Below are 26,643 nucleotides of genomic sequence, written 5' to 3' on the forward strand. Positions count from 1 at the left end.
CTGAGCAGAACCAAAAAATACATTGTACACCCTAACAACAACATGGGGGCGATGATCAACCTTGATAGACTTGCTTATTCCATCAGTGCAACAATCAGGGACAATTTGGGGCTGTCTGCAATGGAGAATACCATCTGTATACAGAGAAAGAACTGTGGAGTTTGAACAAAGATGGAGGACTATTACCTTTAAGTTAGGGGGGGAAAACCCTGATATCTTATTGTCTGATCTTGCTATTGCCTATACTTTATGTTTCTAACTTAAGGACATGATTTCTCTCTCTTCACACTCAATTTGGATCAATGTATACCATGGAAACAATGTAAAGACTGGCAAATTGCCTTCTGTGGGGGCTGGGGGAGAGGGAAGTAAGATTAGGGGAAAAATTGTAAAACTCAAAATAAATAAAATCTTTATAATTCAAAAAAAAAGAATTAAGATTTACATGAACTGATGTCAACTAAAGTAGGAAGGTTGAAAAATACATTATGACTGCAGCAATGTAGGTAGAAAGAACACCACAAAAATGAATATTGAAACATTTTTTTAAATATATACAGTAATGAAGAAGAGATGTGAGAAGCCCCTCCATGTGCATTTTGTTTTCTAAACTCTGCTTTCTACACTATAAAGAGCTTGTTAGCACTACTTACATAACTTTATTTTAGTTCATATATTTTCCAAGATTCTGTATATCTTAATATTATTTCTTACAGTTCATTAAGATCCTTTTAAATTCATGTACCTTTAGAGACTTCCAGGGTGGAGCCAAGATGTTGACTTACAGCAAATATACTCCCAGAGCTTTTCCCTACCAAAGAAAAATGAAACCTCTGGACTGGCATTCAGGTTACAGATCCTACCAGTTGAGGATTTATGAGGGTTTATTTTACATCCTGCAACTTTGCTAAAATTGCTAATTGTTTCCAGTAGTTTTTTGGAAGATTTCTTGGGATTCTCTAGGTATACCATCATGTCATCTGCAAAGAGTGACAGTTTTTTCTCTTCCTTCCCAATTCTAATTCCGTCAATTTCTTTTTCTTCTCTAATTGCTGAAGCTAACATTTCTAATACGATATTGAAGATGTGCAGGGAATTTAAACCCTAACCTAAAATGACTACTCGGAGTCCTCTCAAAGGGGCAGCAAAGAGTTAAGATTTAATTTGATTCTTACAAGAAACAGGGCAGTTCCTAACTCTCTATGAGAAAGAGAGCAGGAAAAGCCAAATTACAGAAGCTGAAGGAGGGTTAAAAAACCACAAAAACCACAACCCATTCCCTCTCCTCTTTTCTGCCAACCATTACAACAATTGGTCAAACTTGATGGTCCAAAGAGAAGGGAGGTGTACCTAAACTTTCCCAGGAGGGTCTGTCTTTGTTTACAGCTTATAAGGTTAGGGTGACATAATTTTTCTAGCCAGAAATCCTGGTTCTCACGCTCACCTGATTCTTGAGAAATATAAACTGAGGCCTATGGCTTGGACTAATTTAGCACTATATTTCTGAAAAGTCAGCACTTTTGCTACTCATGAAGAGTAGTGGTGATAATGGGCATCCTTGTTTCACCCCTGATCTTATTGAGTATGCCACTAGCCTATCCCCATTGCGTATAATGCTTGTTGATGGTTTTAGATAGATCCTGCTTATTATTCTAAGGAATAGTCTGTTTATTCCTACACTCCATAGTGTTTTTAGTAGGAATAGGTGTTGTATTTTGTCAAAAGCTTTTTCATCATCTATTGATATAATCCTATAATTTCTGATAAGTTTGTTGTTGATATAATTAATTATGCTAACAGTTTTCCTAATATTGAACCAACCTTGCATTCCTGGGACAAATCCTACTTGGTCATAATGTATTTATTATCTTAGTGATGACTTGTTGTAATCGTTTTGCTTAGATTTTATTTAAGATTTTTTGCATCTATATTAATCAGGGAAATAAGTCTATAATTTTCTTTCTGGCGCTTTATCCACTGCACCACCTAGCTGCCTCAATGCTATCTATTTTTGCAGCTGCTTTGTCTAAGATAAGGATTACTACCCCTGCTTTTTTCACTTCAGCTGAAGCAAAATATATTATGTTCCTAAATTTTACCTTTACTCTCTATATATCTCTCTGCTTCAAATGAGTTTCTTGTAAGTAGCATATTGTAGGATTCTGGTTTTTAATCCAGTCTTCACTTACGTTTTAAGGGAAAGTTCATTCCATTCACATTCAAAGTTATAATTACTAACTCTTTATTGTCCTCCATGCTATCTTCCCTCTGTTTGTATTTTTCCCCCTTTTCCCCCCTTTATCCATATTCCCAGTATTTTGTTTCTGAATACCACCCCCCTTCAGGTGTTTGCTCTTATATTCACCCCCTCCCCTTTCTTTACCCTTTCCCTTTTTCCCTTTTCCTTTCCCTTCCTTCTATTATTTCCCCTTTCCCCTGCTCCCTGTCTTTGTCCCCCCTCCTCTTTTTTCCTTTTAATACTGTAAGGGTAAGGTCCTTTTTTAAGTTAACTGAGAGAGAGAGAGAGAGAGAGAGAGAGAGAGAGAGAGAGTGTGTAAGTTAACATTAAGCCAAGTCTGATGACAGGAAGATTCAGGTCTTTTGTACCTCTTAATGTAATGAGATTTACCCCATTCAATCCCTCCCTCCTCCTGTCTCCTTCCTGTCCCCCTTTTTAAGGAGAAAGTGTTTTTAAATCATTCTGAGTCATAGAAAATCCTGAGCATCCATCACTTCTGGCTAAGTATATTCTCTCTAAAAGAGTTACAATTCTTGAGAGTTATTAGAGTCTTTCTGCCAAATAGGGATACAACCAGTTTCATCTTATTGGATAGCAGTTTTTTTTCTTTACCCTACCTTTTTTTTTTTAACCTTTTCATTTGTCTCTTGAACCTCCTGTTTGATGTCTGAATTTTCTATTTAGCTCTGACTTTTTCATCAGGAATTGTTGGAAGTCTTCTATTTCATTAAATGCCCATCTTTTCCCCTGAAAGAGAAGGCTCAGCTTTGCAGGATTGTAGATTCTTGGCTGAATTCTAAGCTCCCTTGCTCTTTAGAATATCTCATTCCAGCCCCTTCAATCCCTTAATGTTGATGCAGTCAGGTCCTGTGTAATCCTTATTGTGGCTCCTTGGTATCTAAATTGTTTCTCTCTGGCTGCTTGCAGGATTTTCTCTTTTATCTGATAGTTCTGGAATTTGGCCACAACATTCCTTGGAGTTGTCATTTTAGGATCTCTTTCCGGAGGGGAGCAATGTATTATTTCAATAACTATTTTTGCCCTCTGGTTCCATGATATCAGGGCAATTTTCCATCACTAAATCCTGTAATATTAAGTCTAGGCTTTTTGTTCCTCTTCAATGTTTTCAGGAAGTCCAATATTTCTCAAGTTTTCCCTCCTCGATGTTTTCTCAAGATCAGTGGTTTTGCTGAGGAGATATTTTACATTTTCTTCTATTTTTTCTACTTTTTTGGTTTTGTTTAATAGTCTCTTGCTGTCTCCTGAAGTCATTAGTTTCCACAGACTCCACTCTTTTTTTAGAGAAGAATTTTCTTCATTTACCTTTTGCAACCCCTTTTCCAGTTGGTCAATTCTATTTTTGAAAGAGTTTTCCATTTGACCAATTGAGGTTTTGAGAAATTCATTTCTTTTTGCATTTACCCAATTCAGGATCTGAGAGAATTATTCTCATTTTATATTTGTCCAATTGAGGATCTGAGAGAATTATTTTCATTTTGTATTTGTCCAATTGCATTTTCCAATGAATTGTTTTCTTGTTGCAAGGTGTTAATCTTCTCTTGGGTTTCGTTTCCCAAATTTTCCAATTGATTTTTATACTCCTTCCTTCTTTCTTCAAGGGAGTCTTTCTGTGCTGGAGACCAGATCATATTCTCCTCAGAGGTTCTAGGTCTCTCTGAGTTAAGGTCTTTTCTTTCTAAGAATTTTTCTATGGACCCTCCTTTCTGCTGATCTTTCTTCATTTTACTAAGACCTTGAGTTGGGGAGGGACTGGTTCACAGAGGTTTGGCCTTCTTCTGAGGCAGAGATAGTCTATAATTGTGTTTGTTCTGGGAAGAAGCTTTAGCTGAAATGGAGGCATGTACTTCCTCCTGAACAGAGGAGCCCAGGGATGATGTCTGCAGCTCTCCCACACCAGATCTCTACCTCCAGTCCTACCAGCAAGCTCCCAAGGGTCAGCGCCAACATCAATGCCTCTGCTCCATAACTGATCCAAGCCCCCGTGGTCAAACCAGGCTCTAGCCCCATCACTGATCAAGTCAGTCTGATTCTCAGGCCCTCAGGATCCCAGGTTCCAGCCATGCCCTAATTAGGCTAATCTGTGGCTAATGCAGGCTCCCATCTCTCACCAGTCCAGTGCTCTTGGCAGAGTCTGCCCTCTGTGCCCAGACTCACCCACAATTGGGGAAGACAAATCCTGAGGTATATATTCTTTCTCCTGGCTTTTCTTTCTGGGTTTTGTTGATCGGATTTTTGTTAAGAGGTTGGTTTCATATCATACATGGGGGAATATCAGGAGATTTTAGAACTGTGACTGTCTTCTCTCTGCCATCTTGGCAGGAAGTCATAAGTCTTAACTCTTAAAGTCCATAAAAATTCATTATATTCATGTATATTTTTTTCTATTCTTCCTCAGTTCTCTACTACTATAAAAAGTGCCAGTATACATATTTAGGTGTACTTGGAGCCTGTCTTTTTATCCATGAATTTTTTGCAACATATGCCAAACAGAAGGATCTGTTTTTCCCAATACTCATTTTAGCTGCTTTATTTGAGTTATTCCCCCAAATTGATTTCCAGAAGTCTTAATAATTGAAAGTTAATAATTGAAAGTTTTTTATGTTTATGTCTTCCTATAACCTTTTCAACACTGACTAAGAAAATATACTCTAGAAAGACATTCATTTATGAAATCTTAGGAAGAAAGATAGTTGAAAACTATAGATTATATCATTTCATGAAATAGTAAGATATAATGGAAGGGAAAATGTATTTAAAGAAATTTTAAAGAAAACATATTTAGAGAAAAGCATAACTTAGGCAAATCAACTCAAGAGCACTGAAGGATGAAATGGGAGGATAATGAATGAGAGAACTATAATGAACTGTTTTTTAGATCAATGACAATGGAATAGCTATATTTGAATTCTAGCATGGCTATGTGAGGAGTTAGACATGGCACTAAAGAAAAAAAAGATGAATACTTTCTAGAAGAGAACAAATTTAAATGTGAAAGATCCATTCTTGAGTTGGCAAAATTGTTAGGATACTGAGTAATTCATTGTCAAAATTTGTGAAGGAGGAAAAGATACCAAAGATTTGGAGTAATTTAAGTCATTATTTCTGGCAAAGGTATCAGTTGCTGATGACCCATATTATTTTCTATTCTTCATAAAAAAGGATATCAGAATAATTTATATATATTAGTGAATCTTTTTAATTTTTTAATATTAAAAAATTTTCAAATTCTCTCCCTTCCTCTTGCCCCCACCCCTTTGCCAGGTTTTGAAAATGTAAGCAATATGATATCAATTACATATGTAAAATCAAACAAAACATATTTCCATATTGGTCATGGTGCAAAAAAATTTAAAGTGAAAAAAGAATGCTTCAATCTGCACTCTGTTCTAACCAGATCTCTTTCTGGAAGTGGATAATATTTTTCTTCTTGGGTCTTTTGGAATGGACCCATCATTGCACAGATGTAGCTTAGTCTCAAATTTGATCAATATTACAGTATTTCTGTTACTGTGTTCAATGATCTGGTTCTACCCATTTCACTTTTCTTTAGATTATATATATATCTTTTCAGGTTTCTCTGAAACCATCCTGTTTATCAATCCTTTTAATACCGAAATATCCCATTGGTTAACCATTCTCCAATTGACGGGTTTTCTATTACTTTCCAATTCTGTGCCACAACACAAAGAGTTTCTATGAATATTTTTTTTGTACATATAGGTACTTTTCCACTTTCTTTGATCTCTTTGAGATACAGACCTAGTAGTACTATTGATGGATTAAAGAATATGTCCAATTTTATATCCCTTTGGCATAACTATAGATTGTTTTCCAGAATGAATGGATTAGTTCACAGCTCCAATTGGGCTTTCATGTCACAATTTTTCCACATATCCTCCAGCATTTGTTATTTCCTTTTCTATCATTATAGTTAATCTGATAAATGTGAAGTGGTACCTCAGCTAATTTAATTTTCATTTTACCAGTGAATACTGATATAGAACATTTTATGTGACTTTTGAATCCTTCAGAAATCTGCCTTTCATATCCCTTGGCTGTTTATCAATTGTAGAATTGTTTTTCTATAATCTTATTTTTATAAATTTGGCTCTGTTCCCATTTGTGCAATGAGGACTTTATGAGAGAAATCTTTTGTAAATCTCTCTCTCTCTCTCTCTCTCTCTCTCTCTCTCTCTCTCTCTCTCTCTCTCACACACACACACACACACACACACACACACACACACACACACACATTTTCTTGCTTTCCCTCCAGTCTTGGCAGCATTGCTTTCATTTATGTAAAATATTTTTAAATTCATGTGATCAAAATTATCCATTTTTATTTCCCCATAATCTTTTCTATCTTATTTGTTCATAAACTTTTCCCTTATACAAAGATCTGACAAGTAAAATTTTTCATGCTTCCCTAATACACTCATGATCTTACCCTCTATGTGTAATTCAAGTGTGTCCAATATGGGGACAAAGGAGATGTGTCTGCATTGTATTTTTTTGTTGTACTTGTTGGTGGTATGGATTGCATTGCATTCATGAATGGGTATTTAATTCTTTATGTTGCCCTTGATGGGTTTTTCTTGGGCTATGCAGTCCAGAATAGCTAAAAGTTTGGACATCCCTAGTCTAAATCATGTACCTTATTTGATCTTATTTTGGTATAGGGTGTGAGATATTGGTTTATGCCTAGTTTCTGCCCAACAGCTCTCCAGTTTTCTCAGCAATTTTTGTCATGTGATATGGACTTGCCCCAAAGGTTAGATTTTTGAATTTATCAAATACTATATTACTATGGTCATTTACTACTATAATGCTATGTATTATAAACATAATTTATTCCACTAATCCACTGTTCTATTTCTTAGCCAATACCAGATTGCTTTAAGTTGGTGAATCCTTGATGAAGGTATAAGAAGGGAACAGGTAGGCTTTTATAAACGATAGGTTATTTGAAAAACCACCCCCTTTCAGTTATATAATTGATTGAAAGAAAATGCATCCTCAGAGGATATTTTCCAACAAGGCTCCTAGGTTCTTGTCAAAATAATATGATATTTTTTTGAAAGACAGAATAGATGTAACTTCAATAATCTTATTAAAAATATTGGTGAGATATAAAAAAGGAAACATAAGTTCACCAAAGATGTTTTCCACCATCTTGAAGTATTCTCACATATGTCCAAAGTAAAGGTGATGGAAGGGAATTTGGAGAGGTCTTTCATATACTCCTGTAAATGACATTGACCTGATTATCTTGAGCTCCAATTCATTACATAACTTTTCAAATGAGATCCCTAAGAAAAGTAAATATTCAACTGAAGAAAAACCAAGTGAAGTAAAAAAAATGGCAATTATCCAAATTATAACATGTCATTGTATGAAAAGCAAAAAAGATTGACTGGAATTTGCAATTGAATAGAAGGATGAGGATCATTGAATGGATTATCTTTAAGATATTTGTACAATGCTTTTTATAATTCCAACCTTTTGCATAATACAAAAATCAATCTTTTAAACAATATACTTTTGAGGGTAAAGATAATGTGGCATAATGAATATAGTGCTGGGATTATTGTCTAGAAATTAAAATTAAACTCTGTCTCTGATACTTATAAACTACATGACATAGATCATATCACTTAGTCTCAACTTTAGGTAGTTTCCTATGTCTCATCTTCAAATCAGGTAGGTTGTAATCTTAGAGAGAGTTTCAAAACTGGGAATTTTCTTTGCTGAAAAGATCTGAGATTCTTCACATATTGTCTTCTATAAATAATTTATGACATAAAGAAATACTATACTTCTAATAAATAAAAACTTTGTATCATATGGGTGGCAATGGAAAGATACATGATAAATATGATTGCTGTAGCACATTACTAACAAGAAAAAGTCATAAAAGAAGCAACAAAAAGGACATTATCCTCAAGATTTTTTGATTGAAAATGAAAATATTTGGTCCTATGAGAAATATAACCTACATGCTCCATTGGATTCATGTAACATCAAGAAACCTAGGATTCCAGTATGTTGGGTAGACCCTCTGTGCTGTGTTCACAGAAGGGTTTAAAGAAGACTTACTACACAGAATGGAAAGGTATATGTGGGTTGCAATCTACCCTATTGGTGAGGGTGACTATATTAATGAAATCACAAAGACACTGAAATAAAGAAGCAACCTAAGGCAATAGAACTGGAAAAAGTTAGTTGATCTATGGAAACTTATACCTGCAACTTTTGACTTATCAATTGTATTCTATAGCCAAATGGACAAACTGCATATGCAATGGTGAAAATAGAATGCATGTGATCTTAGAAACGGTCTAATCTTCATATTAATCTAATATTAATAGTATATATATTTATTATTTTAGTAAGATTTTCTTAAAAAATCTTGAATAATAAAATTAGGGTCTTAGTTTCATAGTAAATTTTAGTGTTTGTTTTTTTCTCTCTTAGATTTTAGGAATTTTGTGCATGGAGGTAGGATAGGAGAATACAAAATGTTACTTTAATCTTAAAAGCATTGAGGATGTGTAGATTCTTTAATCTACATTTATTAAATAGACTTCTATCTTGATCCCAGCCAAGAATGGCAAAGTCAAATACTAAAATGAGAAGTGTTTCTTTGTTTAAATAGATCTGCTGTATGAAATTTTGTCTTTCAGTACTGGATGACATCTGGAAGCCAAATATAAATTATTTTTGAAAACATTCATTCATTATTGCTTGTTTTTCTTTTCCCTGTTTTGTCTGGCATAATTATCATGATTACACTTAATTATTAAACTATTCAGTTCCTAACAATATCAACTTAATATTTCTAGAATTTTGTGGTTTTTCAATCATTTCAATCATGTCTGACTCTTTGTAATTCCCATTTGGGATTTTCTTGACAAAGATACTGGAATGATTTGTCATTTCCTTCTCCACATAATTTTGGAAGGGATAAAGTGAGTCAAATGGTTAAGTGACATGCCCAGATTGGGAAATGGGATTTAAACCCAGGAAGATGATTCTTACTGACTAGAAACCTGACTCTGTAGCCACTGTACCACTTAGCTCCCTGATCTAAAAAATTCTTCTCATATCCCCTCCATAAGTAATGGAAGAGATACGTAAAAGAAAATGAAAGGGAAAATGTCAAACATCTAACAATAAGATATGGAAAATAAAATAATTTGAAAATATTCTTTTATCTATATTTGGAAAATAAAGTTTCACTGTTTGCATGTTATATATAATACTTTTTTGCATTTGAAGACTTACTTTGTTAATACTAGGAATGCAATACATCAGATTTTAGTGTTGTCTTGTCTTCTGTGAATATGGAAAAAATGATAAGGTCAGAATGGTCCATTGTTTTCTTCCTCATTATGCAAAAAGAATAGAATACATAATTCTTGAAATGCTCTTGCCATATTTATTTATATTAGAATAGATTAAAATATTTAGTCAACCATAATTAAAGTAATTGTTCTTATTTAGAAAGTTAAATATTCCACATTTAGGTTATTTAATTAAAGATTTATTATATTTTGTAAATACAATTGACATATAATATCTGTTTTCCTTTCAATATCGCTTCGTTTTCTAAGTAAAGACAACATATCACATGTTTATAATCATTCTGTTGCTTTTTTCTTTCCCTCCAGTTCCACCTTTTATTCAGCCTTTTGAGTTTCCAAGATTCTCCATTGGACAAAGGGTCTTCATTCCATGTGTTGTGGTCTCAGGGGATCTGCCAATCACAATCACCTGGCAGAAGGATGGAAGGCCTATTCCAGCTAGTCTTGGGGTAACCATTGACAACATAGACTTCACTAGCTCTTTAAGGATTTCTAATCTTTCACTGATGCACAATGGGAATTACACCTGCATAGCCAGAAATGATGCAGCAGCTGTGGAGCACCAAAGCCAATTGATTGTGAGAGGTAAGTACATATAATTATGCTGAATGGCACTAATTAAATCCAAAATCAAGAGTATTTTCAAATGACATCAGTATAAAGAAGAGTGAGTGACTAGAACACATAGAAACCTTTCTTCTCAGTTCAGAAACTAAAAACAGTTTAAAGTAATTGTTTATATTTCTGTACTTAACATGACCTAAACATGCATGCACACATACACCCAACAGGTTCTTATTGACATTTCTTCAGATTCTAGACTCTTCTTTTCTTATTTTTATTTTCATTTTTAGTTTTCGGGTTTATGGTTTGTGTTGGCCCAATCTTAAAATTACGATTTGCTCCTTCAGTTGATTTTATTATTGTTGTTAAAGCAGAATATGGCAAAAGTTGATTGAAATAAGAGAAATAAAGTAATGTGACCTAAAGGATAATACTTAGAATATGTAGATAATATTTGTAATTATTTCATTAAAATTGAATTCTGTGTCCCATTGTTAGCACATTGCTTTATTTAAATCATCCAACCTTCATCCATATATGTGTTCATAAATATAAATCACATTTACTTTATAAGAGTATTATAGCAATACTCATGTTAAAATAAATACTCATTTATCCCACACATTTGCCTATCAATGCATCTAAGGGAAAAAAATTATCTTCCTTAAGATATTTATTGGGTAATCCTTAAAACTCACTCTGTAGCCTTTTTTCAAAAGGAGGAAAAATAGAGATTTTCATTTTTCTTGTTTATGTCATTTTAAAAATACCAACCCTTTGTGTTCTCCTTGGTTCTATACCTTTCCAGTTTCATTCATGGTTTCTAATAAACACATATGATCCCTATTTGCATTCAAAGAAAATATAAGTATCCCACCACACACATAATTCTATTTAGTGGGACTATTCTATTTTGGGCCTTCTTCAGAAATTATTAAATTTATTTTAAAAGTGTTAAAAAAAGTATGTTAACAATTATCTGGATTGACCAGAAGGTGAGAAGCATCTTCCCTCAATTTCCCTCCATTCACTCCTCAGTTTTTAATGTGTTATTTGTATTTTATTAGGAATTCTTCAATCATATTTTCTGCAGAATAGCATGCTATTTAAAACATAGGTAATAAAATTAAAAGGAATTCTTTCTGTTATTTTGCAGAGGGAAATATGGGTAGCTTAAAAAAACAGCAGTAGTATAGAGATTTCTTAGTTCTAAATGGTTGAGATGTTTTGGTTATTTTTATTATAAAAGAACAATAGATGAGCTACTTTAGTTTGCTGTAAAGTGTCCAAGTCATAGGTAATATGTTTTATGTGTCCATAAATCAGTTAATCAACAAGTATCTTTAACAATATTCAAGTTGACAATTTACCACTGATTTAACAAACAAGTTCAAAACAATTTAGACTGCTTGAAAGTTCACAGTTTTCTAGTCTGCTCTTATTAATACTGTCCCATATCCAAGTTTCATTTAAGCTTTCCAATATATTTCTTGACATGTTAATAATTCCAATCTTTTCACTGAAATTGATGATAATGATCATTGGTTTAATTCAAAAATCCTAATTGATTCTTAATAGAATTTGTCTATATCTCTATGTCTATACTTTTGTTCAAACATTATTCTCAATTATTTTCATAGTGGTTTTTTTATTGTAAGGCATCTATCAAGCACTTTCTCCTTTGCCTGGGTTAACATGATCCAAGCTAGTCACCTAGTAGAATCATGCAGAGGACAGTGGAGCTTCTTTCCTTTATGCTGCCACATTGGGCACCACCCTTGAGAAGTCGATCAGTATTCTATGATTATTATTTCTTATAAAGAAAAAATATATAATCCCTGCTTTCAATGAAGATTATAATCTAATAGAGGAGATGACATGTGCAAACAAGTACAGGGATAAATTGGAAATCAAAAGAGGAGAGGTTCTAGGATTATCACAGATGAAAAGATTCTTGCAAAAGGTGGAAATTTGTTAGACTTGGAGGAAGCCATGGAAAGATGAGGAGGGCTAGGGAGAGTTTCAAACATCAGGAAAAGCAACTGAAAATCCCCAGAGTTAGGAGTTGAAGTTAGAGGATCAGCAAGGAGACCAATGTAACTGGATCCCAGAATACGCAGAATACAAGGGAAGGGGTTAAAAGTAAGAATGCAAAAACAATAGTGTAATGAGTTAGAACACTGGAAATGTAGAAATTGGTCAGGTTGTATTGAACTTCAAAATCAAACAGAATTTTATATTTAATCCTGAAAGCTATAATTGACTACCTGTATATATGTGTGTGTGTGTGTGTGTGTGTGTGTGTGTGTGTGTGTGTGTGTGTACATATGTATATATGTGTGTGTGTATATACATACATATATTTATATATATATATATGTATATATGTATATATGAAAGGATTTTTTTGTAAGGCAAATGAGGTTAAGTGGCTTGCCCAAAGCCACACAGCTCAGTAATTATTAATTGTCTGAGGTCAGATTTGAACTCAGGTACTCCTGACTCCAGGGCCAGTGCTCTATCCACTGCACCACCTAGCTGCCCCCTAAAAATGAATTCTTATTGAGAAAATCAAGGAAAGTTAATGTGAGACATTGTTCAAATCCAGGATGGTATAAAGAAACAAAGAGGTCTATGATCCCTGGGGATAAAGTTGACCCTAATAACTGTTGAGAAGAGGAAACACTAGTAAGAAAGGCATCCCAAGACATAGGAATGGTGGCATCTGGAAGCTTCACAGATCCAGGATAGAGGAAAAACAGTTGCTAATGTTGGTATTAGCTTTGTACAGAGCAAGGAACAAATTCTAAAAATAAATGCTGTGTGGCAGAGCACAGTCCCAGACAAAAGAGGAGCTGCAGTTTAGTTATTCTGAACCTACACCACCTCCCAGCAGGCTAACAATGACTGACTTCAGTGGTAGTCTCCTGAAACTCTCAAACTTGAATAAGTCCATAGATGCAAACCTGGATCAGAATTTAGCAGTTTAGACCAGGAAAGAAATGAAATGATCAGATCTTTCCCTGGATTATACTACTTTGTGGGCAGTGAAAACTTGCAGTCCCACATCTAGAATTGTAAAAGTAGCAGAAGAATATAAAAGGACAGAAACACACACACACACACACACACACACACACAATCACAAAACTACCATCACTAGCACCTTCACTAGCCACCAAGTGGTGTGCAGCATCCAGAAGCAATATCAAATCCCAAGTCAAGAGATGGACTAGACAAACAAAAACATTTTTAACTATCATGCTAACAGGAAACTAGAGACATAAGCATACATGAAAACAATGCCTTGAGAATAGAAGTAAAGAAAAATGCATTTGAATTAAAAATCTAATAAAAATGAATAAAAAGAGTTTAATTGTTTTTTTTTCCAAAATGAAAAATTATTTTAAAAACAAAAGGCTGGGAGGCTAGGTGGCACAGTGCATAGAGCAGTGGCCCTGGAGTCAGGAGTACCTGAGTTCAAATCCAGCCTCAGACACTTCATAATTACCTAGCTGTGTGGCCTTGGGCAAGTCACTTCACCCTATTGCCTTGCAAAAAAACAAAATAAAAGAGGGAAATAGAGGAAAGAAGCAAGAGGTAAAGAAAATATGAATAGAATTATCAGTCTAGAAAAAGAGATAAAAATCACTTAGTCTATGAGATACCAATAAATAATAAAATAAATTCAAAAGACTTAAAATAAAACATTAAATATCACATACACACACACACACAGACAAAACAACAGCTGAGGGCAACTAGGTGGCACAGTGGATAGAGCACCAGCCCTGGAGTCAGGAGTACCTGAGTTCAAATCCAGCCTCAGACACTTAATAATTACCAAGCTGTGTGGCCTTGGGCAAGACACTTAACCACCTTTGCCTTGCAAAAAACAACTAAAAAACAAAAAACAGCTGACCTGGGAAACACATTGAGAATAGATAATTTTGGTACCAATGGACTACTGAAAGCCATGAACAAAAGCAACAACAGCAATAAAAAGCTTAGATATCATACAGTTCAAGAAATCATAAAATAAGTTCACATATCTTAGAATCAGGGATAAAGTAGAACTTAAATTAATTTTGCCATTAATTTGTTTTTAATAAGGACAAAGCTCAAAATCTGAAATAGTTTTCTTGTGTTTCTTAAATTTTATTAGTTATTTTAAACATTTTTTTGCTTTTAAATTATTAGTTCCAAATTCTCTACCTCCCACTGTCTCCCATCCTTATTGAAAAGATGATCCATATGATATCAGTTACACATAGGAAATCATGTAAAACATATCTCCAGTTTAACCATATTTCAGAAAATGAAAATTAAGAAAACTAAGAACATTATACTTCAGTTTGCACTTAGAGTTCATCAGTTCTCTCTTTGGAGGTAGAGAGCATTTTATAATCATGAGTCCTTTGAAATTGTCTTGGATCATTATATTCATCAGTTTTCTGTTGTTGTTGCTGTTGTTGAGTCATTCATTCATACCTGACTCTTCATGAGCATGTAAACAAATCTTTCTGAAAGAGGGTTTTGAAAGAAATTTATTCTTTTGCTTGGTAGAAAGGAGACAGTCAGAAAGAAAAGGTGTCTCCCTTTCTTAGGTTCTCTAAGGTTTATATTATACAGGATTTTGACAAAGTTTCTACACGAGTCACACACAAACCACCACAACCTTGGGTGAATCTAAAAGAAGAACTGGGGTTGGGAATCTAAAACAAGTATCATCTGAGTGGATCCAATATGTAGGGGACCCCAAAATTTTCTTATATCTTTCTATTGCATTCCTGGAGAATTACTGGGAGCAGGTGACATTCTTGGTGCTAGAAGTCTCTAATTAGATTTTAAAAGTATAATAATTGTTTTCCAAACAATATAATAACACATTTTCATAATTTCCTCCTCTTGGTTTTTTCCAAGTCCATCATTCTCCTACTATTGAAAATATACAGAAACAAACAAAAAAAAGTTGTGTTATGGTAGCAAAGAAAGTATATTAAAATACTTGAATTAATGGATGGATCCTTCTTAGCTATCTTGTTTAAAGCTAGATATAATTCATTTAAGGAGGTGCAGATCTTCCTAGCAGATCTACTTATCTCGTTCCAAGTCACTGTCAGAGATTCCCTATTGCTAAAATATAACAGTAAGAGGACTCATTATAATTTAGTACAGCTTCATAAATTTTGCTTTCCATAAGGTGTCAGAATGGTGACAAAAGTTTCCCACTATCTCAGAGTCAGAAGGATCTATTTACATAAATAAATATTAGTAGTTGTAAATCAGAGGACTTAAATTTACAACAGGAAGCCAGTACAGTGTGGCCATAAGTATTACAAAAATCATAATCCTATGTTTTCTTCAGTCTTAAAAATTATACCATCATAATTTCATAAATGCCTTAAGAAGACAAATCTCATTAAACAGATACCAAAACTAAGATACTTAAACTAAGTCCAGTTACAGATTAAACCACATATAGAGAGTTTATAATGGACTGCTTCCAGAGGAAATATTTACATATCTTCTTGATTGCCAAGAAAGCTAAGTGTTGGGGAGTTCCTCTCTTTTTTGGTCAATTAGAGTAGTTGATAAATACTTATGTTAGGAAGTTAAAAATTCCCTTTTTCTTCTACCTGAGGGATGTTGAACAGTTAGCAATATTATTCCATAAGTTAAGTTGTGGTAAAGTGAGGTTAATTATAAAAAAAGAAGATAGTCTTTCAGTTAACCAAAAAGTTACTAAAAATCAATTGAATAATTAATAAAATTAATAAAAAGAATTTGGGCTCCCTCTCTTGCAGTCAAACATAAATATCATGAAATAAACAAGCAAAAATGTCAAAATTACCATCAAGCTATCCCAAAGTCCATGAAATCAGCATGTTTAATCTAGACTCCCTATTGTCCCATGTTGTTTCATGTAACCTAGGAATATCTTAACTTGGAAACTCCTTCTCAGAGTGGTTTCTTGAGAGCAAGCTCTTCCTAGCAGATCTACTTGTCTGGTTCCAAATCATTGTCAAAGATTCCCAATTGCTAAAATATGACAGTAAGAAGAGTCATAGTTTAGTACAACTTTGTAGATTTTGCTTTCCATAAGTAGTTCAGATGGTGAAAAAACCAGGTTCAATCATATGGAGCTAATTTTCTTAACAGAGTTAAAAGAAGAATATCAAATTAGAAATCCATAATTTACATGAAAGTTCACAGAAGTTCAGGTTTACAAACAACTTTCTTTTTCTATCTTTACCTGAACCCTATAACTGATATAGACAATGACATTAACAGACTGAAGAAAGAATTTTTAATAGGATCGATGAGAGCCTGAATTGTAAAAGTAGTCCTCCTGTTTCTTGAGGGACTTCAGAGAGAGACTTCAAAATAGAAAAATAGGAATTTTACAATTTACAAAATGGGATTTTCTTTACAATTTTTGATGCAATTTTACATGTAAAATCCCTAATCCAATTTTGAAAACTTACTACTAAAATGTATTTGAAGACTGAATATCCCATTTGAAAGTATGCACACATGCATAACTGTATCTATGTTTAGATAGATATACGACTTCATTAAAATTTGCTTCTTGACACTTCATTAAAATGTAAAACTTTTACTTCTTTTCCTCATTTTCAAGGATATATACACTATCCTCATAACAATGTTAATGGAATTGACAAGATCTTATAATCCTATTCAAAGAGGAAGTCCTCAAAACTTTATCCATTTTAAAGCAAAATATACCAAATTAAATACTTAATAGTTTTTAAACATTATGGCCATATCCTTTACTGGCTCAATTCAAAAATCTATTAGCAGTAAGATTAAAAAGAGAAGTTACTTTTCCTTTTTTTTGTTTTTTTTCAATACAATGGGGTTAAGTGACTTGCCCAAGGTCACACAGCTAGGGAATTATTAAGTGTTTGAGGCTGGATTTGAACTCACGTTGGCTTAACTCCAGGGCCAGTGCTCTATCCACTGCACCATCTAGATGCCCCAAAGTTATTTTTTTAATGATATAATTATATCCCCTTCTGGCCATCAATTTTTAAAGTAATATCATTGATTATACAGTAGTTCCCCAAAATTCACAAAACAGGAAAAAAATTAAAGTAATAATTCTAACAATTTAAATTTAATAATTTTAGTAATAGCAAAAATGATATTATGAATTCATTTGAATGCATTTTTGAATCCTGTGATAAAAAAATCACATCATCAATTATCCATTTGACATTCTTTAACAATCACATTCAGAGTAGAGTAATTCCACCTAATAAGAATTATATTTTTATTATATATAAATATAATTAAATTATTATTAAAATTTATATAGCACCTACATTGTGCCCAGCACTGTATTATGTACTTTATAAATTTTTTCTCATTTGTTCCTCACAATAATCTGGGAGGAAGGTGCTATTATTGTGTCATTTTATAGACACATATATGCATGTTATTTTGTGGGAGAGAGGAATGTCTATTTATCCTGTCAGAATTTTTTCACTAACAAGTTAATGTGTAATTAGACAAAGTATCTGTTTGAGATTCTTTAAGTTTGGATGTGCACAAAATAAGAATGAAGGGGATAGGGAAACTGAATGCACTGAGAGAAGAAAGAAGGGAAAAGAATGGGACATTTAATTTCATATAAATAAAGTACACAATGAGGAGTCTGTTTCAGATACCATCCACTCTGTCTCTGGGATATGTTACATTCTTTATCATAAGCCCATCAGAGAGGTTGCCTCTTTAATTTTTTCCTTCCAGTTGCTATTGTTAACTGTATTTCCCACTATTCTATTCCTCAGCACTCCCATTTATTCTATTCTTTCTCTCCTTTCACCCTGTTCCTCCTCAAAAATGTGTTGTATCTGACTACCTTCTTCCATGATCTTCTCTCACTTTTACATTATACCTTTCATCTCCTTTTTTCCTCTATTCTGTTAGATTTCTATACCCTATTTCCTCTCTGAAAGACTTCCAATGAGAATGAAGATTCACTCATTCCTCCTCACCTTTCCCCGTTCTACTCCATTGTAAAAGCTTTTTCTTAAACATGAAATATCTTAGTCCATTCTACCTCTCCTTTCCCTTTCTCAAAGTACATTCTCTATCTTTATAATATTTTATGCCTTTATATTCAGCTCCTTCCTGTGTCTTGTCTGTATATGCTCCTTCTAACTGCTCTAATAAATGAGTATGTTCATATGAATTATCAGTATAGTCTTCCCATGCAGGAATACACAAAGTTCAACATTATTAAATCACTCATAATTTGACCTTCCCATCCACCCTTTCTATGCCTCACCTGAGTCCTATACTTGAAGATCAAACTTTCTGTTCAGCTCTAGTCATTTCAACAGGAAAGTTTGAAAAGTCCCCTATTTCATTGAATGTTCATCTTTTCACTGAAAGAGGATGTTAAGTTTTGCTGGGTAGTTGATTCTCAGTTATAACCCAAGCTCTTTTGCCTTCTGGAATATCATATTCCAAGCCCTACAAGCCCTTAATGCAGATGCCGCCAAATCCTGTATAATCCTGTTTGTTTCTGACTGCTTTTAATATTTTCTCTTTGAATTGGGAGTTCTTGAATTTGACTATAATATTTCTGAGAGTTTTTATTTTGGGATCTTTTAGGAGGTGATTGGAGGATTCTCTCAATTTCTAGTTTATTCTCTGCTTCTAGGATATCAGGGCAATTTTCTGGAGAATTTCTTTCAAAAATGAAGTCTAACCTTTTTTCCTGGTCATCACTTTCAGATAGCCCAATAATTTTTAAATTATCTCTCTTGGTATTTTACATTTTCTTCTAGTTTTTCATTCTTTTGGTTTTGTTTTAGTGTTTCTATAATTCTCAAAATGTCACCAGTTTCCTTTAGCTCCATTCTACATTTGAAGTAGTTACTTTCTTTTTTTTTTCTGGTTTGTTTTTTTTTGCAAGGCAAAGGTGGTTAAGTGACTTGCCCAAGGCCACACTGCTAAGTAATTATTAAGTGTCTCAGGCCAGATTTGAACTCAAGTACTCCTGACTCCAGGGCTGGTACTCTATCCACTGCACTACCTAGCCACTCCTGAAGTAGTCATTTTCTTCAGAGAACTTTTTAAATCTCCTTTTCCATCTAGTCAGGTTTGTTTTTTTGTTGGGTTTTTTTGAGGTATTCTCCTCATTCACCTTGTTGACTGCTTTTTCCATTTGACCTAAACTGGTTTTTAGCATGGTATTTTTTTGAATCTCTGTGCAACTGTATTTGACATTTTATGGAAAATAAGAAACAAAAAAAGAAAGGTGATGATAAATAGCATGTTTCAGTCTGTATTCAAATTCTATCATTTTTTTCTCTAGAGTTGGGTAAGCATTTTTCATAATATATCCTTTGGGATAGTCTTAGATCATTGTATTGCTGAAAACAGCAAAGTCATTCACAGTTGTTCATTTTAAAATACTGTTGTTAGTGCATACAGTGTTCTCTTGGTTCTGCCCTCTTCACTCTGCCTCAGTCTTTGCAAGTTTTTCTGCAGTCACTTTGTTCATATGCCACAATTCGTTTATCCATTTCTCAATTGCTGAGCATTCCCTCAATTTCTGATTTACGATCACAAAAATAACTGCTGTGAATAACTTTGTCTAAATAGGTTCCCTCTTTTTTATCTCTTTGAAATACAGACTTAGTAGTGGTATTAAAATGCACAGTTTTATAGCCCTTCCTTTGGTCATAATTCCAAATTGCTCTCCAAATTAAATCAATTAACAACTCCACCAACAGTGCATTAGTGTCCCAATTTTCCCATATCTCCTCCAACATTTATCATTTCCTTTTCTGTTATATGAGCCAATTTGATAGGTATGGTGTAGGACCTCAGAGTTGGTTTGATTTACCACACTTTTTATGACAATAGCTTTGATTTCTTGATCTGAAAAAATCCTTTTCATATTCTTTGGTATGATGGGTTAGAGAAGTGAAAATTGGAAAGCAAGTAAATCAATTAGGAAAATACTGCAATGATCTAAATAAAGAGATGAGATATGTAGGGAAGGATCTATGTGAATTAGGAGAAAATGATAGGTAATATGGAAATACACTAGATAAGTCTTACCAATTCTCTTAATATAATGATGTAAAGGAGAGAGAAGAGTAAAAAATTATTCTAAGGTTACACAAATGGTGACTGGGAAAACTACTTTGTATAAATAAGAAAGTTAGTAGGAGAGGTAAATTCAGTGGAGAAGGTAAGATAATGAATTCTATTTTAATAAGTAGAAGTTGAGATACCCTCTCAGTCTTGGAAGATGTTCACACAGGGTGGATAGGAGAAAAAAGATGTGTCAATAAAGAGTACTAATAAGAAATGATCAGATAGATGGGAGAACCAATAGCAAGAAATGTCAAAAAAAAATAAACAAAGGCAACATATTCTAGACTACTCCATGGTAAAAAATACAGAAAAGTCAATCCATTGATTATTTCCTTAATTCACCAAGTGAACTTTTGTCTTTGTACCATAGATTTAGAAGCAGAAAGAACATTAGAAGTCATCTAGCCAAACCCCTTATACAGATGAGAAGACTGAGTGTATTAAGTGATTTGTCCAAGGTTACAAAGATTCTAGGTGACACAGTTTATAGAACAGTAGACCTGAAGTCAAGAAATTTGAGTTCATCATCCAACCTTTTGGGAGAGCATTTTAGAACTATGCCCAAAGGTCAACAAAAATGTGCATGCCCTTTGATCTAGCAATACCACTACTGAGTCTATGCCCTGATGAGATGATGAAAAAGGGTAAAAACATCACTTGTACAAAAATATTCATAGCAACTCTGTTTGTGGTGTAAAGAACTGGAAATCAAGTAAATGTCCTTAAATTGGGGAATGGCTTAGCAAACTATGGTCTATGTATGTCATGGAACACTATTGTTCTATTAGAAACCAAGAGGGATGGGAATTCAGGGAAGCCTGGAGGGATTTGCGTGAACTGATGCTGAGCGAGCAGAACCAGAAAAACACTGTACACTCTAATAGCAACCTGGGGGTGATGATCAACCTTCATGGACTCACTCAATTTGGGGCTCTATGCAATGGAGAATACCATCTGTATCCAGAGAAAGAACTGTGGAGTTTGAACAAAGACCAAAGGCTATTACCTTTAATTTAGGGGGAAAACCTGATATCTTATTGTCTGATCTTGCTATCTCTTTTACTTTGTTTCTTTCTTAAAGATATGATTTCTCTCTCATCACACTCAGTTTGGCTCAATGTATACCATGGAAATAATGTAAAGACTGAAAAAATGCCTTCTGTGGGGGGTGGGGGAGGGAAGTAAGATTAGGGGGGAAATTGTAAAACTCAAAATAAATAAAATCTTTATTAAAAAAAAAAGTCTAGGGTGGGCTAGGTGGCATAGTGGATAAAGCACCAGCCCTGGAGTGAGGAGTACCTGGGTTCAAATCCGGTCTCAGACACTTAATAATTACCTAGCTGTGTGACCTTGGGCAAGTCACTTAACCACATTTGCCTTGCAAAAAAAACCTAAAAAAAAAGTCTGAGTTCAAATGTGGTTTTAAACATGTATTAGGTATGTGACATTACGCAAGTCATTTAAACTCTATTTGTTTCAGTTTACTTCTCTGTACAAAGAGAAAACCTTCTCAGGATTATTATGAGGGACAAAGAGATAGCAATTTTAAAATACTTTGTACAAGACTTAAGACATAGTGAGCCCTATATAAATTTTAGTTATCATTATTATTCAAATCTATATCAAAACAAATGTTATATTGCTCTGTAACTTCTCTAATCAATAATAGTAAACATTTTATATGTCTTCAGTGTTTGCAATATGTTGCATATGTTATTTCAATTGAATCTCATAATCCAGTGAGATAGGTAATGTTATCATATACTTACACACATGCACATATAGTGATATAGATTCCATAACTTTCAGCTATCTGTCTGTCTGCTATCACTCTAACTATCTATCCATCTATCTATGTCTGTCTATATAACTAGATTAGGAAATAGAGACCAAGAAAAGTTAAATGACTTGCCTTCATGCACTGCTCCCTCTCTGTATCTTCATGCCTTGGCACTGATTATTCCCAAGACCCAGTTGCACCTTTAAAAATTCTTGGCTGCCTTCAAGGTTGACTTCAAGTGTGGTAAGCCTTTCCTGGTACTACTTGAAGCTTTTATCTTTCCACCTATGGCAAAGATTCTTTTTATTTTCATTTTCTTCCTTTAATTGAAATTTTATTTTATTTTCCCAATTACATATTATGATAGCTATTCAACATTCATCCATCTGCAAGTTTATAAGTTATATATTCTTCTACTATCCCCACTTCCCTCCCCCCCCCCCCATGGCAACAAAAAGTCTGGTAAAAGTTTGTGTTTAACATATTTAAATATGTTAACTATTTAAATATTAGTCATTTTGTGTTTGAGAAATTTGAAGTAAAGGGAAAGGAAAAAAACCATGAGATAAGAGGGAAAAACATAAGTTTAAAAGAAAGTAAACATAGTATGGCAAAGATTCTTAACCAACTGTCTATGAATTGTTGCAAAAATCTTTGATAAATATATTTCAACATAATTGGTTTCCTTTGCAATCTTATGTTTTACTTTAGACATTTAAAGAAATTATTCTAGAAAGCAACAATAGACTTCACTAGATTGACAAAAGAATCTGTGACACAAAAAAATTAAGGACTGCTGAATCAAAATTACACTTCATTTATTTTGCATGACACCTATCTTTATTTCCTATATTATATTTCAAGTTTTCTGAGGGTAGAGATTATTTTTGTCTTTTTTCTTTGTATTCCATAGCTTAGTTTAGTGCAAGGCTCATATTAAACACTTATTAAGTGTTAGTTGATTAATGCTTTCATTGAAAAGAAATAAAAATGAGCAAGTACAGAATGTAGGCAATAAGAATACCTTCTCTATAAAAATGAAGAGGCTCTGAAAATTAAAATTACATATAGGCAACATAAAGATGCTAGAGGGGGATTGCATCAAGGAAATTTTTCATAAGTGAAATAAAAGGCAATAACATTAAAATAACATATGAACTCTATAAAAGTCAAAACCAGGGGTGGCTAGGTGGTGCAGTGGACTGAGCACCAGCCCTGGAGTCAGGAGTACCTGGGTTCAAATCCAGCCTCAGCTACTTAATAATTACCTAGCTGTGTGGCCTTGGGCAAGCCACTTAACCCCATTTGCCTTGCAAAAAAAAAAAAAACTAAAAAAAAGTCAAAACCAATAGCCTTGCAAACAGTTTTTTTGAGAACATGGCAGATAATAAACTTAAATTTCATAACTTTAGAAATAATTGTCTTGAATTTTGAAAACAAAAAGCAAGACATTGATTAAATGTATGGATCACCATCAGGAAAAAATACATATACATGAAAAATTCAAGGATATGTAGAAGTTAAGCTTATCACTTTTGATAACAAATGAAATCAGGAAAAGGGAATAAGATCTCCCCATAAGTAAAAATGCTTAAGCTAAAATCCAGAATAACATTGCACAATAATAATAAAGCTAATAATCAATTTTTAAAGATATTCCTTCACCAAGTGACCTACATTTGAGATACTTGTGCAAACATAAAATAAAGCAAAAGTAAAACTTTTTGAATGTTCATCCTATAAACACCCCAACAACAAAAACACAAGAGAGTTAAATCATTCGGGAATGATTAATGAAATAAATATTCTGATGCTATTTGTGACTAATAATCTGATGTTTAAATATTCACTTTTTCCTTTTTAGTTCCAAATTTTCTTCTTCCTCCTGCCCATTGAGAAAGAAAGCAATATGATGCTTATTTTATTAAATTGTGTAAAATAGATTAGATATACTGCAAAAATTAAAGCAGGAAAAATAAAATGAAAAAATATGCTTTGATTTGCATATTGCATAGTGCATATTTTCTTTGAATGTGGGTTACATTTTTCATTGTGAGTCTTTTGGAATTGTTATGAATCATTGTATACTAAAGTAGTTAAGTCAATCACAATTGATTATAGTTCCAACATTTCTGTTACTGTCTAAGGTGTTCTCCTGGTTTTACTCACTTTACTTTGCACTAGTTTATATTTCTCCCAAGCTTTAACTGAAACCATTCCTTTCACTTTCTTACAGTTCAGTAGTGTTCCTTTACAATCATATATCACATCTTTTTCAGCCATTTCCCTATTGATTTGACAGTACCTAAATTTCAAATTCTTTGCCAACATAAAAGAACTGTTATGAATACTTTTGTAAATAGGCCCTTTTCCTTTTTCTTTGATCTCCTTGGGATACAGACCCAAAGTAGTGGAATTCCTGATCAAAGGATATGCACAGATTTATACCCCTTGGGACATAGTTCCAAATTATTCTCCAACATGGTTGGACCAGTTCATAACTCTGCTAAGGGTACATTACTCTCCCTGGTTTTTTTCCACTGCCCTCCAGCATTTGTCATTTTCTTTTGTCATGATAATCAATCTGATAGTTGTGAGATGGTATGGCAGAGTAATTTTAATATGCATTTCTCTAATAATTAATGATTTAGAACATTTTTCATGTAACTATTCATAATAGCTTTGGTGTCTTAAAATTGTCTATTCATCTCTTTCAACAATTTGTCAGTTGGGAAATGTGTCTTATTTTTATAAATTTATAAATTTCCCTATGTATTTGAGAAATAAGGATTTTATCAAAGAAATTTGTAAATAATTTTTCCCTTAGTTGTCTACTTTCTTTGATTTTTAACTGTACTGGTTTTGTTTGTGTAATATTTTTTTCAATTTCACACAATCAGAATTATCCCTTTAACTTCCTGTGAATCTTTCTCTCTCTCTCTCTCTCTCTCTCTCTCTCTCTCTCTCTCGGGCTCTTTCTTGCCCTAGTCATAGATCTGATAGGTAATTTCTTCCCTACTCCACTAATTTGATTGATATCACATGTTTAAATCAGGTATCCTTTTTCAGTTTATCTTGTGAAATGTTTGCTGTGCCCAATTTCTGCTAGGTTGCTCTCCAGTTTTCCCAGAGGTTTTTGTCAGATGGCGTGTTCATGCTCCAATAGGTTTGATCTTTGGGTTTATCAAATACTAGACTATTGTGCTTATTTATTTCTGTATATTATGTACCTAATATATTCCTTTGATCAACCAATCTAATTTTTATCCAATACATTGTAGTATAATTTGAGATTTGGTACTGCTAGGGCCTCTGACTTCCCATTTATTTATTCATTGATTCCTTTTACCTTCTTTAATTTTTACTCTTCCAGGTATTTTTTATTTTATTTTTTATTACTCCAAAAAGTAATTCTCTGGTAGTTGGATTTTTATTGTACCACCTAAATAAACTAATTTAAACTAAACTGCTTTTATTTATTATATCGGCAAGGTTCCTCATGAACAATGAATATTTCTCCAGGTATTTAGATATGTCTTTACTTGTGTTAAGAGTACTCCATATGAGTGATTAATACTTTTTCTATATTGTTCAGGTCTTTATTTCAGTGAAATGCTTTGTAATTTTATTTTTTTTTATAATTCCTGTGTCTTGACAGATGAACTCCCAGGAATTTTATAACATTTTTGGATTCTTTAAAGAGAATCTCTCCATCTCTTTCTGCTGGGTTTTATTGATAATATATGGAAATATTTATGGTTTTGATTGATTGTTTTATATCCAACAACTTTGTTGAAGTTATTAAATTTTTCAACTATTTTTTTAGTTCACCATTGTTCTTTAAGAAAATCATCATATCAGGGGCAGCTAGGTGGTGCAGTGGATGGAGCAACGGCCCTGTAGTCAAGAGTGCCTGAGTTCAAATCCAGCCTTAGACACTTTGTGATTGCCTAGCTGTGTGGCCTTGGGCAAGTCATTTAACCCCATTGCCTTGCCAAAAAAAAAAACTAAAAAAAAAAGAAAATCATCATATCATCTGCAAAGATGATATTTTTGCTTCCTCATTGCCTATATTTGTTTCTTCTATTTCTTTTTCCTGTCTTTTCACTATAACCAGCACTTCTAGTGCAACATTCAGTAATGCTGGTGATAATGGACATCCTTGCTTCACTTAGGCCTAAACTTACTAGAAAGACATTTATAGAACTTGAACATAATTTTAAATATATAATAATATTTCAAGAAAGCTCCATTTAATCATATGCTTTCTATTCTAATTATATGATTTGTGGTATTTTTGTTATTGATATGTTCAGTTATGCTTATAGTATTGAACCATCCTTTCATTCCTATATAAATCCAGTCAAGTCATTGTATATGAACTTTGTAATATTTTGTTAAAATCTCCTTGGAAGTATTTTATTTAAAATTTTTGCATAAATATTCCCTGGGAAATCAGTCTATAATTTTCTTTCTCTACTTTGACTCTCCATGATTTAAATATCAAGATCATATTGTGCCATAGAAAG

At 33.3% G+C, this 26,643-nt stretch overlaps 1 protein-coding gene across 1 annotated transcript in view; it reads left to right on the forward strand.

Moving 5' to 3' along the window:
• Positions 1 to 26,643, forward strand: part of DSCAM (DS cell adhesion molecule) — a 712,116-nt gene that overhangs the window by 298,542 nt on the left and 386,931 nt on the right. The window contains exon 9 of the mRNA XM_074213849.1: positions 9,934 to 10,212. Within this exon, the coding sequence (XP_074069950.1) occupies positions 9,934 to 10,212 (279 nt within the window). The remainder of the gene's footprint in view (positions 1 to 9,933; positions 10,213 to 26,643) is intronic.

This window comes from Macrotis lagotis, chromosome 1 (assembly GCF_037893015.1).
Source record: "Macrotis lagotis isolate mMagLag1 chromosome 1, bilby.v1.9.chrom.fasta, whole genome shotgun sequence".
NCBI classification, from domain to species: Eukaryota; Metazoa; Chordata; class Mammalia; order Peramelemorphia; family Peramelidae; genus Macrotis; species Macrotis lagotis.